General features: G+C 41.8%; 2 protein-coding genes across 2 annotated transcripts in view; one reads left to right on the forward strand and one right to left on the reverse strand.

Annotated features, from left to right (window-relative positions):
* The first annotated feature begins 2,562 nt into the window (after positions 1 to 2,562).
* Positions 2,563 to 3,854, forward strand: TMEM81 (transmembrane protein 81). Its single transcript, XM_056558079.1, has one exon. The coding sequence runs from the start codon at positions 2,855 to 2,857 to the stop codon at positions 3,635 to 3,637; it is 783 nt and encodes a 260-aa protein (XP_056414054.1). The 5' UTR covers positions 2,563 to 2,854; the 3' UTR covers positions 3,638 to 3,854.
* Positions 3,855 to 10,012: 6,158 nt separating this feature from the next.
* Positions 10,013 to 13,089, reverse strand: part of CNTN2 (contactin 2) — a 76,308-nt gene continuing 73,231 nt past the window's right edge. The window contains exons 22-23 of the mRNA XM_056558078.1: positions 12,918 to 13,086; positions 10,013 to 10,488 (exon numbers count right to left, since the gene is read on the reverse strand). Coding sequence (XP_056414053.1) covers positions 10,397 to 10,488; positions 12,918 to 13,086 — 261 coding nt within the window. The 3' untranslated portion in view covers positions 10,013 to 10,396. The remainder of the gene's footprint in view (positions 10,489 to 12,917; positions 13,087 to 13,089) is intronic.

A 13,089-nucleotide genomic window follows, 5' to 3' on the forward strand; every position in this document is an offset into this window, starting at 1 on the left:
AAAAAAACTGCACCCACCGTGGATCTTCACTGCACTTTACTATTCTTCGGTGCATAATACGGCGCCAGAAACAGCTGTTGCTGATTGTGGCTCCCCTGCCCGTGTACGCAATAAGAGACGGCTGTTTCTAGCAACACCATGCTCTTTGTCAAGCCTCGGGGCTTGACTCCCTGCTGCATTTGTATTATGCACCAAAGAATAATAAAGTGAAGTGAAGATCCACGGTGGGTGGGTGCCGTTTTTTCATTTTATGATTGAAATACTGAACTTATTTCTAACCTAAACTGAGCCCGACCCTGGAAGTGGCAACACTGTGGTAACGCTACATGGCTTTCCAGCCCTCATGTGAACACTGCTCGAGTTACTGATAATGCCAGACTGACCTCTAGTTGAATGCATTTGTATACTTATAACCTGGCCCTTTTTTCTTTTTCAGTTTAATAGTCGGAGAGGCGAGCCGAGCCACAGCACCAAGCCTCCTTCCCGCCCTGCTTGATTGATGTACAAGGCAAATTGCCTTTTAAAGGGGTACTCCACTGCCCCAGCGCCCGGAACATATAGTTCCGAACACTGGGTGCGGGCTGCGGGGGTCGTCACGCCAAGTCCACACCCCCTCATGGTGTCACAGACGTCACGCCCCCTCCCATAGACTTGCATTGAGGGGTGGGGAGTGACGGCACTAGGGGTGTAGCGGTGATGCCACGACTGCCACAGCCCGCACCCAGCATTCGGAACTAAATGTTCCGGACTCTGGGGCAGTGAATTACCAAAGTCTTATCATGGCAGGTCTGAACACTGGGAGTCCCAGCAATTTTGGGAATGGGGTTCCTGAAGCTGCCGTCAGAATAAAGTGACGGCTGGACTTGTGCGCTTCTACATGATTCACTTGCTATAGGACTGGTAAAGATAGCTGGGCACTATAATCAGCTATATTTGGCAGTCCCATAGCAACTGGAAGGAGCTTTAACGCGCATGCATGTCTGCCGCTCCATAGGCAGGGGATAAGCTTTCACTGTGGCACATCCCCTTGACATTTTATAATTCCAGAATGAATCACTGATGTATACATTTAAACAAATGTTTGTTTATTTTTAGTTATGTACTGAAACTTTTCAGTAAAATACCTATATTTTTTATTTTTTTTTATTTTTATTAAAGTAGATCTTTCTCTTTTGTATGAATCTGTTTTACAGATCACATTTTAGGCACTGGGAGGAAATAGTTTTCCCTTCCCACTGTTATTAGAAATAAAGTTACCTCTTTCTAGATTTCCCTATCATCGGAATATGATGTGTATATTTATATTATAAACACATTTAAACTTTTTTGTGGTTGCTTTTTACGGGATTAGGTCTCAAAAATGACTCTGAAAATGATTCCTTTTTTCACAGAAGCCACTAGAGCAGGCATGTTGGGCTGACATTTACAGGTTTTAACAGCTGTGTAGACTAGGGCAGAGTACAAAGTACAGGGAGGAGAACCTAACATTGTAATACAGAGGCTCTACTCTACTAGAATAACAACACTATAGACACGAATAAGTCTGTAAGGGAGGAGGATATAGTTATAAAACTTACCCTTCCACTTGGCTTTTTATTTTTATTTTTTCTCCTGAAAACACCCACTGCAGTTTTTGTGCCAAAGCCAGAAGTTGATTCAGAAGAATGGGAAATATAAAGGAAGGATTTATACTACTTCCTGCTGGATCCACTTTTGATTTAAGCAAAATATGCAGCTGATTTTGATACCCATTGACTTCAATTGGAAGAAAATACGCATCAGCAAAATACAGCATGTGTGACCCTACCCTTAAGATAGGGGTCACACACAGCGCATCCGCAGCATATTTGACGCTTTGGATGCGTGCTGCTGGCAGTCACAGAGTGACTGCAGAATGAGCTCCCGGTAGCACTGTGTATCCACTCGTAGCGGCAAATTTCCCGCTGGCAGTCACAAGCTGACTCACAGAGCTACCTGGCCGCAGCAGGGTGCTCACTCTGCAGTCTCTCTGTGACTGCTGGCAGTGCATCTGCAGGGTCAAATATGCTGCGAATGCACTGTGTGTGACCCTACCCTTAGGGTGCATTTCACACACCGGATCCTCTGCTCATTTGAAGTTGTAAAATCCACAAATGCGGATTTTACAAGGCAATTCTTATGTACTTTTGACTGCTTTGTAAAATCGGCAACTGCCGATCCGTAATTGCAAATCCAGTGTGTGAATTCACCCTTAGGGTAGGGTTACACTAGGCGCAATTTACTCTGCAGATACGCCGATAGTAGTCACAAGCGGCAGATTCTCCACTGTGCATCTGCTATGAGCAGGCACTGTTTCTAGAGTGGTAAATCTGCTGCTACAAGCGGACACACAGAGCTACCCAGCGGCAGCAGGGAGCTTGCTTTTGTGACTTCTGTCGGCGAATCTGCAGATGCGCTCTGTGTGACCTTCCCCTTAGGCTACATTTCCACATGCCAGTTTTTTTGAACACTGCCGCTCTGGATCCACTTCTGGCTTTGGCTCAAAAACATTGGCAGTTTAAAAAAAAAAAAAACTGCCGCCATGTGTGTCAACTGTTGCTTTTCTGACCAATAACTGCTATTGATATAACTGTCCATACAGACAAAATGATAGCATACCTGTTGTTTCATGGGACTTTTTAAAATAGGCTGCCAGGTGTGTACATGAGTTTTCCCCCATGTTTTTTCCTTCATGTGAATGAACCTAAGATGCAATATTATTCACAGCCCAGAAAATTGGGGTAGCTTTCCTTCAGAAACCGCATCACTTCTTGCAAGAAGGAGTTAGACTCAACATTTCTTACCTGGACAGTAGTTGAATATTGCAGCCACCAGAATGGACTTCTCCAGAAGACAAGGCATGATTATACTTTCTTTCTTATTTGAGATGACCAGTTGTTCTGCACAAGATCTAGAAAAGCTCCGTGCTGTCACAATACCTCGTGAATTGGAAAGTGTTTCTGTCAGAGCTGTTTTAGAAAGCACAGAATGTAGTGTAACATGTGGAATAGGCAGCAAGAAAGAAAAGCGTTGCCTTGTGGACAGATCTGGCATTCAGGACTGTGAGGAGGTGATAGTGGATTGTTTTAATAACTGGCAATGTGGCATGGAAGTCTACACTGTAAAGGTTGGTGATCATTTTACTATGGACTGTCGGATACCATCCACTGGAACTCTAGGTGGCAACAAGCACTACTATTGGAAAATAGCGCGGGGGATAGTGAGCAACAATGAGCAGTATTTCCGACCACTAAAAATTAGGAATTCCACCATTATATTTGAGTCCATACAGGAGAAAAATGCTGGAACCTATTGCTGTGATGTACATAGAGAAGATGACTTGAAATTGGTTAAACGCATTTTCTTTGCTGTTAGAATCTTTACCCCTGACATTATTGATATCAACTACGACAAATATGTCATCAGTAAACAGAAGTTGGCCGTGATGGCAGAAGGACTTACTACCGAGGTTGGAGAGCAAAAAGTAATATCAAATGAAGAATTATACACCTATGTCGGCATTGGCAGTGCTGTAGGACTATTGGCGGGTGTAGTTATTTTATTGTTGATACGACGCACATGTAGAGCCAAAGTGGAGGACAATACAAGTAAATTGTAGCATCCTCAATCTTTATCATCCGTACAAGATATTTACCAGTTGAACAACTATTTGACCTGTCCCATTCACTAACTCACATCGGATTCGTTTCAGAGTAGAAAACATAGTAGAAAATCAGTTTAACTATTGGAGAGGAACTTTTCCATTGCCAAAGAAGTCTGGATAAATGCACCAATAAAAATGTGGCTTAAAAAATTAGTTTTCTTTGGTTTGTATTGCACAATTCTTAATATTTGCTGTACATATGTGGGGTGCACGTCTGTTATTATGCTACCTATTAATGCATAGTTACCTATCAGCATTTGTATGTTGTTTTTTTTAAACACACGATTGGGCCAAACAAAATCTGCTGTTTTATCAGGAGTATGATTTTCTATATCTGGAATTTAATAGTCATTATATTACATTTTAATTATCAGATTATTTTAGCATAGGAAAATAATTATAATCTGCAGATTTTATATGTAAACTGTATATATCTCAGGATTTTTTTTTATTTATTTGGCTATGTTACAGGGGCCTTAAAGTTAGTGTAGTTCATAATATAGTGTCTGTACCTGTTTTTGGCTCTTTTGTGATTTTTTTGCCCAAATGTTTATTTTTAGCAGCATGCAAAATTTGTATTGTCTCCGGTTTCCCAGGTTGCAGGGCAGCCCGAGACATTACATCACTAGTCAGGTGTTGAAAGGGAGCCTGTACTGCTTCAATGGGTGAAAGGACTGCTGGGTGGAAAGATACTTCTTTACAGGGCTGCAGGGAATTGTTTTTTGAACACCACGTATGGAAGGAAGCCTTGCTGTGCTACAAAGGGTGGGATGACTGATGTGTGGGAGGGAGAAAAGTCAATTCACACATACAAACAAGGGATCCTGGGGGTTGTAGTTGGAGGGAGGGAACTCCAGCAGGAAAGAGCCATTTCACAAAAAGAAAGCAGCAGCGTTATGGTGGACTACTCGTGTAGCCCCAAGACTAGCACAGATTCTTCCTTAGCATGTCCATTACTGTCTGGTAGGCAGGTACTAAAGTCACCTACTGGTGGATAATAACTTTAAGTATTATCCCATGTATTACACACTGCGCATCAGTTTGAGCACATAGCATTATATTGCATCTGTCTAAAAGGATGTAAAACTACTAGTCACTGCGCTGATGAAAGCACATGTTTGGACAATGAGGAGCTGAACTTTCTTAAAGGTGTTTTCTGCCTACAAAGCAAAGTTAGTAAAATTATATATGTACCACAAATATGTAAAGGTATTTTAGGTCTCTCTTTTTCTCAATGGGTGTACATTTGAAATATGTTTAAAGGGGTACTCCACTGGAAAACATATTTTTTTTTTTTTTTTTAATCAACTGGTGCCAGAAAGTTACAGATTTGTAAATTACTTTTATTTAAAAATCTTAATCCTTGCAGTACTTATCAGCTGCTGTATACTACAGAGGAAGTTCTTTTCTTTTTAAATTTCCTTTCTCTGAAACCACAGTTCTCTCTACTGACACCTCTATCCATGTCAGGAACTGTCCAGAGCAGGAGAGGTTTGCTATGGGGATTTGCTCCTACTCTGGACAGTTCCTGAGACAAACAGAGGTGTCAGCAGAGAGCACTGTGGTCAGACAGAAAAGAAATTATAAAAGAAAATAACTTCCTGTGGAGAATACAGCAGCTAAGTATTTGAAGGGTTAAGAGAAGTAATTTACAAATCTGTTTAGCTTTCTGGCCCAGCTATCTGTGTAGTCGAGCTGTGTCGGGGGTAGCGACACAGGTTAGAGGATCCACATCCAGCTCCATAACAATTAGATTTTATACTCCAGAGCATTTAAGAATGGCACTCTAACAGTATGGGGGACATTTAACACTGTTGTCTTTGGTAAGCGAGTTGTGCAGTCATTTTTTTGCTACATATTTATTATACTAACACCAGGTTGATACATTTAGAGCACATAAGCAAAACACAAAAGTCGCAGTGGAGACTTGAGACTTTTAGAGACTTTCTAAAAGTGCTAACGAAAGACATTTTTGTAAACTATATTAGTCCTGGCTTTGATTAGCAAAATTTGAAGGGGTTTGTGATTTTAATTTTTTGCCTACATTCACACATCATAAATTCGTGACCACTGCAAATTAAAAACTAAAAGTTGCATAGGTAAGACTGTTTGCAACTTTATGCATACCCACAAAAGTTGCAAAAAGAGTTCTAAGGTGCACGTGCGACTTTGTGTGTGCCCGGAGTAAGCAAAAAAAAAAAAAAAAAAAAAAAAAAAATGTTTTTTAAATACTATGATAAATGTCTCCCGATATGATTTTCTTAATATTTGCTTAATTTTTTGGGGTGATGACATTCACGTAACTGATGGTATTGCTTATGTAGGTATATGGTGACGCTCAAAGGATTGTTATTTTAATAGAAATGTCAGTTTTCAGGTACCGTTTGGCATTGCTATGAGGTTATATAAAATATATGCGTATTGTGTGATGTGAATTAATGAATTAGGAATGCATGAAATGTGGGCAGTAATTTTGTGAAGGCACGTATTTAAAATGTGTTTGTAATGGATATCCTTTTTATATTGAAATATAGCAGAAGAAAATTCACATGGTAATGTATTTTATTTGGTTTGGGGAAAAAAATCCCTAATGATAAGTTTTGTTTTTCGCAGCTGTGCACCAAAAGCTCCATTATGTGGAAATACATTGTATGTTGGTAGTGCATGTATACACCGTACTGGACATATCTGACATGCTGCATGGCCTTTATTTGCATATTATCAATTATAATGATAAGACAATGTAACATGAAGATCCTTAAGAAGAAGAGCTCCTCCTGTTACATTTGTTACCCTCAGACCAAAGTATCTTCAATTTATGAATTTAGAATCTCAAGAGCTAAAATGTGTAGAAACAATTGCTAATGCAGATTTAGGAGTTGGATCACACAAGACAGGATATATGGTAACCCAGATGTACTATATATATCGGCCACTCTGGCATAAAGGGGGTATTCCGGCCGTCACGCCCCCCTCCCATACACATGAATGGGGGGGGACGTGACGTCACAAGGGGCATGGCTGTCACGTCTCTGAGGCAGCGCCCGGCACAGAATGCCAGGGGCTGCACCGAGATTGCGGGGTCCCAGCGGCGGGACCCCTGCGATCATACTTCTTATCCCCTGTCCTTTGGATAGGGGATAAGATGTATAAAGCCAGAATACCCCTTTAAGCTGTCATTTTAGAATGTAGGGTTGAAGGTATTTACAGAGGCATGTAAGATGGCTGATGGAAAGACTAAATTTGTAAACAGATTTTATGAATGCTTTTTGGGCAAAGTCCTTTGTAAAACCATTTGAAAAATGTAGAATCTGTAGTTTAACTATTTAAAGTCCTCCAGCTGTTAAAGAAGGTAACCATTATAAAAGTTCACATTTAAGGAAAAAAAAGCCAAAGGGAACTATATGATGGACAAGGCTACAGTGCTTCTGTCCCTCCCCCATCCACGTTACAGGTGGATGGGGAAGTGTGGATCTGTTAGATCTCTTACGGTACCAAGCACTGCAGAGTGAGAGAGACCAGTGGAAGGAAAAAAGGTGGTAAAGGATGAGGACAGCATCTGGATAGTTGTAAGAAACTGTTTGTGAAGAGCCGTGTATCCCACAGGATGACTTTTTGATTATACAGCCCCATACACTAAGCAAAGGGAGCCATTTCAGAGACCGCAGGTAGACTTCACTCAACTGTTTACAGTGGACCAATATGAGTATGCACTTGTCTGCCTGTACTGATCTATTTTAAGGTTCTTCAGAAGCATGGTCACAGCTACAGGAAATAATATAGCAACAAATCTTTGTTGATATAAAATACCTTAGGCTAGGTTCACACCGCCATTTGCATCCGACCCGTTAAGGGTCCAATCGGCCCCTTTTTTTTTTTTTTTAAGCCAATCGGACCCTGAAACGGGTCAGATGCAAACCCATGCAAACGGATTCACTTGCATGGGGTCCGCCGGTGACCCAGTAATTTTACTGGATTTTAGCAGGAAAAAAAATAGTCCTTGCACGTTTTTTTTCTCTCTAAACTTAATGGAACTGCCGACGGAGCTCCACCTAACAGAGCCCGAAGGCAGTGTGAATGAGGCCTTAGCTGTTACCCATTTCTTCAAGCCTGATAACTGAGGCAATAGTGGAAAGAAAATCAGACCCTAGATATGATGGTCCCTTAATACATTTGGCATAATATAGTAGTTTCTTTGTGTAAGTGTACTTACTTTAATGTACGCGTGTAATCCTCTAGTAATTCTGATTGGGAGCGACGCCTTAAAGGCATCTTTCCAGGGGTGAAATGTAACCTTAGAATATATGGGAACTTTCCTGTCTCTACTTAATAAAGACCTGTTGGGAGAATTCTAAAGTCACTTATAAACCCAATGAGGGGAGTTCCTAAGCTTATATTATGTGCCTTGTTTACATTAAAACAACCTCTAGTTCTGAAACAACATTACTGAATATTAATATTTGCATATTGTCAGGGGCGTCACTAGGTCAAATCATTCGGGGCCCCTGCCCCGAATGCTAAGCCAAGGTGCCCCAAATGTCAGCTAACATGCACACGGCCGTTTTTTTTTTTTTGTTTTTTTTTGGGCCACCTAGGTCCATGGATGGACCAGCCCTGCCCCTGTGCCGCCCCTGCTCTTACAGTTCTAAAGTGGCCACAGCGCCGACGCAGCCTGAGCTGCTTAATAGCGCCAGCCGTGGCCACTTTAAGACCGTGAGCTTGCTGACCCGCGCAGGAGGAAATGGATGTCACCTGTCAGTGGGACAGCCCTCTGGGGAGCATCCCCTCCTGTCTCTCTGCACTGACTCTCTCATCAGTCAATCAAGGGTGCCTTGGACACGGATGGGAGGAGGGGGCGGAGTCCGGGGTAGAGGACCCTGAACGCAACCATGACCCAGGAGAGGCCGACGCTGCAGTGTGGAGGTAAGAGCCGGGGGCTGCTCCAGACATTACTTCAGTGGCCATTGGACAAAGCCTCCAAAGTTTAGGGACAGCTGCCTCCTTGTGCATTACACCCACAGGGTTTCCCAACTAACCAGGGTGCCTCCAGCTTGGGAAACAAAACTACAACTCCCAGCATGCCCAGGCAGCAGCTGGAGGAAGCCTGGTTGGGAAGCACTGCGGTAGAGCAGTGTTTCTCAAGCAGGGTGCCTCCAGCTGTGGCAAAACTGCATGTCCCTCGGGCTGTCCAGGCGTGCTGTGAGCTGGATGCACCCTGGTTGGGAAACACTGCTGTATATTGATGGTCTGTAGAGCAAATAAGGAGAGGTGCAGTACATGTGCAGTGCAGTTTCCCAACCAGCCTGGGCGCCTCCAGCTGTTAAAAAACTACAACTCCCAGCATGCCCAGATAGCCAGAGGGCATGCTGAAAGCTGTAGTTTTGCAACAGCTTGAGGTACATTGGTTGGGGAACACTGCCTTAGAAGTTACAGACGGAGTAAAGATGGAAGTGAGGAGATGCAGATATGCCCCGCTGTGTAAAGTACCAGGTACCTATACCTCCTCACCACCATATTTACTCCATCTGTAACTTCTAAGACAGTGTTCCCCAACCAGGGTGCCAGATGTAGCAAAACTATGGCTGTCTGGGCATGCTGAGAGTTGTAGTTTTGCAACAGCTGGAGGCAACCTAGTTGGGGAATACTGGTATACAGTGCAGACACTTATGTAAATCCATGTACATACAGGGTAAGTAATGTAATTTTATACAGTGACCCCAACAGCAGAACAATGAGTCCAACTCTTGAGCTGTAATGATTATTCTGCTGGTGGGGTCACTGTGTACATACATTACATTACTTATCCTGTACTGATCCTGAGATATCCTGTATTATACTCCAGAGCTGTACTCGCTATTCTGCTGGTGGGGTCACTGTGTACATACATTACATTACATTACTTATCCTGTACTGATCCTGAGTTATATCCTGTATTATACTTCAGAGTGGCCCCACCCATTGAGTGGCCTGCCCCATTGCCCCTCCTCTTTTGTGGCTCCGCCCATGGCCCGTGCGCCGGATCTTTTGGAGGCCTAGCAACGCCCCTGCATATTGTATAAGTTTGGTTAAAATATTTAACATTGCATTCTTATTAACTGTAAGGTAAATCTTGTTTCACATAACAGGCTGTTTGCAAAGAGTGATGTGCAGAGAAAGAGAGAAGATTTGGTAAGAAATCTCTCCAGCAGTTGTAACTTTCTTTTCATATCTTTTATCTTATTTTAGGTAACTTTTATGTTTTAGTTCCTTCAATACAAAGAATCCAGCATTACACACCATTTATAGTCTATCCTGGTGCATACTGCTCTTTGATGTTTTGTAAAAGAGAGAAATAAAAGGAAACACAGGCAATTGTAAAAAAAAAAGAAATTGCTATTTATAAAGCATGTACACATGGCTTCATAAGACAAAACCCCCAAATGTGTCCCATCAAAAAGTGCTTGCACCCCTCCCTACCTTCTAAAAGTAAATTCCACTTCAGTTTTAAGAAATCGCATCTGCCACTATGCCTTTTGCTTCTAGAGGACACATACACTTTGCCAGCAAAAAGTTTGTGGTTTTTTTTCTTTTTCTTTTTTTTTTGTTGCTTAAACTGCTTTCTACAGAAAAAAAATGCTGTCTTTTGCTGTTAGGGATGTTTTTTCATTGTCTGGGAAGTGAGAGGCTAGAGTCAACGGTCAACTCCTCCATCTTCAGGGTAATAGGAATGGCACCTCAAACTGCGAGATACCTCATCAGAACCAAGACAGCAACTGTTTTAGTCATGCAGGTCTGAGAAACGGAGTTTTCTACCATCATGCTGGTTCCTGTTGAGAAAAAAAAATTATACACCAAAAAAAGAACTAAAACAATTGATTTTACATGAAATAAGAGCTAGTATATAGGTGAGCAACATGTATTGTTCTACATGAAACTATGGTAAAAGTGTTTTTTATTCTTAAAGGAACTTATCATCACTTTCATGCTGCCTGAACCATGAGTAGGGAGGTTGGCCCTCTCTGGCGGCTTCTATCTGCATCATAGACCTTTCCCTGTTTGGGTATAGGGAGAGATCTATCAATTAAGGTTGACAGGAGGCAGAAGCCACTGGGAATGCTCTGACAGCTCATGGTTCAGGCAGCACGAAAGTGATTACAGGTTTCCTTTCAATAGGTAATAAATTAAGGTAACAAACATATTTAAGTACTTAAATTAACACAATTTACATGGAAAGGTTTAACATGTCCCCAATTCATAGTGCACTAGAATAGTGACAATATGCTACGTTTCCTTTACCCACACATTAGCATGGGCATTTTTTCCAGCTATAGAGTAGGATGCTTTAGGATAGAGAAAGTGTAATTGCTGTATTGACCAAATACCATGATGGTCTTAAAGAGGAGGATCATTGTTTTCCATTATTCATATTCTGTAAGATTTAATTTAAATAGGAAAGTCTGTAGACAGGATGTCTTCTTTAAGGCTCTGAGGAGCCCAGCAGTCGCTAACAGCCTGCTCCCTACTCTAGTTGTGGGATGATCCCTGCGTCGCTGCAGTACTTTGTATGGCCTTTATAATTGCCAACTGTCTAAGTCTATGGTCAGTTGACAAGTGGTTAAACCCTATGTCCACACCACAAGCTGACACAATATACTGTATATTTAAACCAGGGGCATTGCTAGGTCTACTAAAGACCCAGGGCTAGAGCCCGTAGCCCAGCCACACCCCCTAACCACACCCTCAGACGTGCCCCTAAGAGAATGCTTGAAGCATTATCAAGGACATTACTCCTCCATTCTGAAGATCGGTGGGTGTCCCAGCAGGCAGACCTCCCCAATCACCTAGCTGTCCCCTATCATGTGGATAGGAAATCATTTAAAATTTAGGGAATTCCTCTAACAGCAATGGTTGATGTGATGTGATCATAAATCATCAATTTTGGTGATTGGAATTCTTTAAAATTTACTCTGTTCACTGCATGGGATTATAAAACTTGTATTTTCAAAGATAGGACATTTACACATGCGGCAATAGAAGATATATTATTATATAATTTTTTTTTTTTTTTTTTTTTATGGGAAAAGGTGACTGTTTTTATTTTTATTGAGGGTTATATATTATTAAAATCTTTTTTTTTTTTTTTCTTCTATAAAGGGGAACATCATGCTTTTTTTTTTTTCATTATTTTTTTTTTTTTACCCGTTAAGGACATGCGCCGTAAATGTACGTTGCAGCGAGTTAAGTCTGTCTGCTGCAAGGAGATGCTGTTCTCCCGCTCTCTGTGCGTAGCCAAGCCTGAAAGGCTGAAGTCTTCTGAGACTGCGGCTATGTGCAGAGGGCAGGAGAACAGAAGGGCTGACAGATGCCAGGAGCATCATGTCACTTCCCAGAAGCCACCTCTGTCTTAAAGTAGTGGTGACCAGAGACCCTGGGCTGTGGGCCTGAGACCCAGGGCTACTGCCCCATTAGCGCCCCACCCCCACCCCCCCAGCAATGCCCCTGATTTAAACACAATTTTGAAGGTATCCAGATGTATACTTTAAAATTGTAAAGTACCACTAATTCCAGGGCACTGCATGTAGGCAAAGTGTTGGAAAGTGCCTTTTATAGTATGTGGGCTGAATGGGAGGAATATTGAAGCTCAGAAATCTTGTGAGAAATTGAGGTTACATGAGGGGTGGTATCAGGAGAATAGATCATAGATGACATATGTTATTAATAATTTACACTAAATTCACTGGGTAATGTTTAAGAGGGACAAGACAGAGGAGCGAGGGGACAAAGGGGGGGGGAGGTGTTAACTGGGCAGCAGAATTGACAAAGGACTGGATGGTGCAAGAGTATTAGCTGCACAAAGAATGATTTTTCCATAGACCAGGTAGGAAATTAGTAGGGCATGGACTAGGATTTTTCTTGAGTCAAATTAAAAAAAAAAAAGCAGATTTGAGATGTTTTTGAGGCAAATCACTTGTGGTACAGTACTGTCTCTATTTGGCAAAGAAACAATATTGTATAAACAAGGCTTTTTCTGTTTATGTAAAAAATCATTGCTCTTTTTTGATTTTGTCAGGCTAACAGTAACTTATAGATCTTTCTTTTTTAGTGTTTGTTATAAGTGGCCGGAGGATGATGATGTCAATGTTCGTCTAAAAAATAACTGAAGAGTGACAAGCTCTAATTCAGTATGGCGCTAAGCAAGTCAGTAGGAATGATGAAAGCTGCCTTCCAGAATAGCACACAATGTAAACAATGGTACCTGAACTTGTGGGAATATGCACCTCTGCTGGCTCCCCATCACCTCCCAATCCAGTGGCACGTAGCTGAATAGTCACATGGTTGGCACCTTCAGGAAGCGGAAGTTCTGCTTGTGTCTTGCTTGTTACATATAGGGTAGGAGTTGAATGGGAATCCACCCTATAAAGTATCTG

The sequence above is a fragment of the Hyla sarda genome, chromosome 2 (genome assembly GCF_029499605.1).
Source record: "Hyla sarda isolate aHylSar1 chromosome 2, aHylSar1.hap1, whole genome shotgun sequence".
NCBI lineage: Eukaryota > Metazoa > Chordata > Amphibia > Anura > Hylidae > Hyla > Hyla sarda.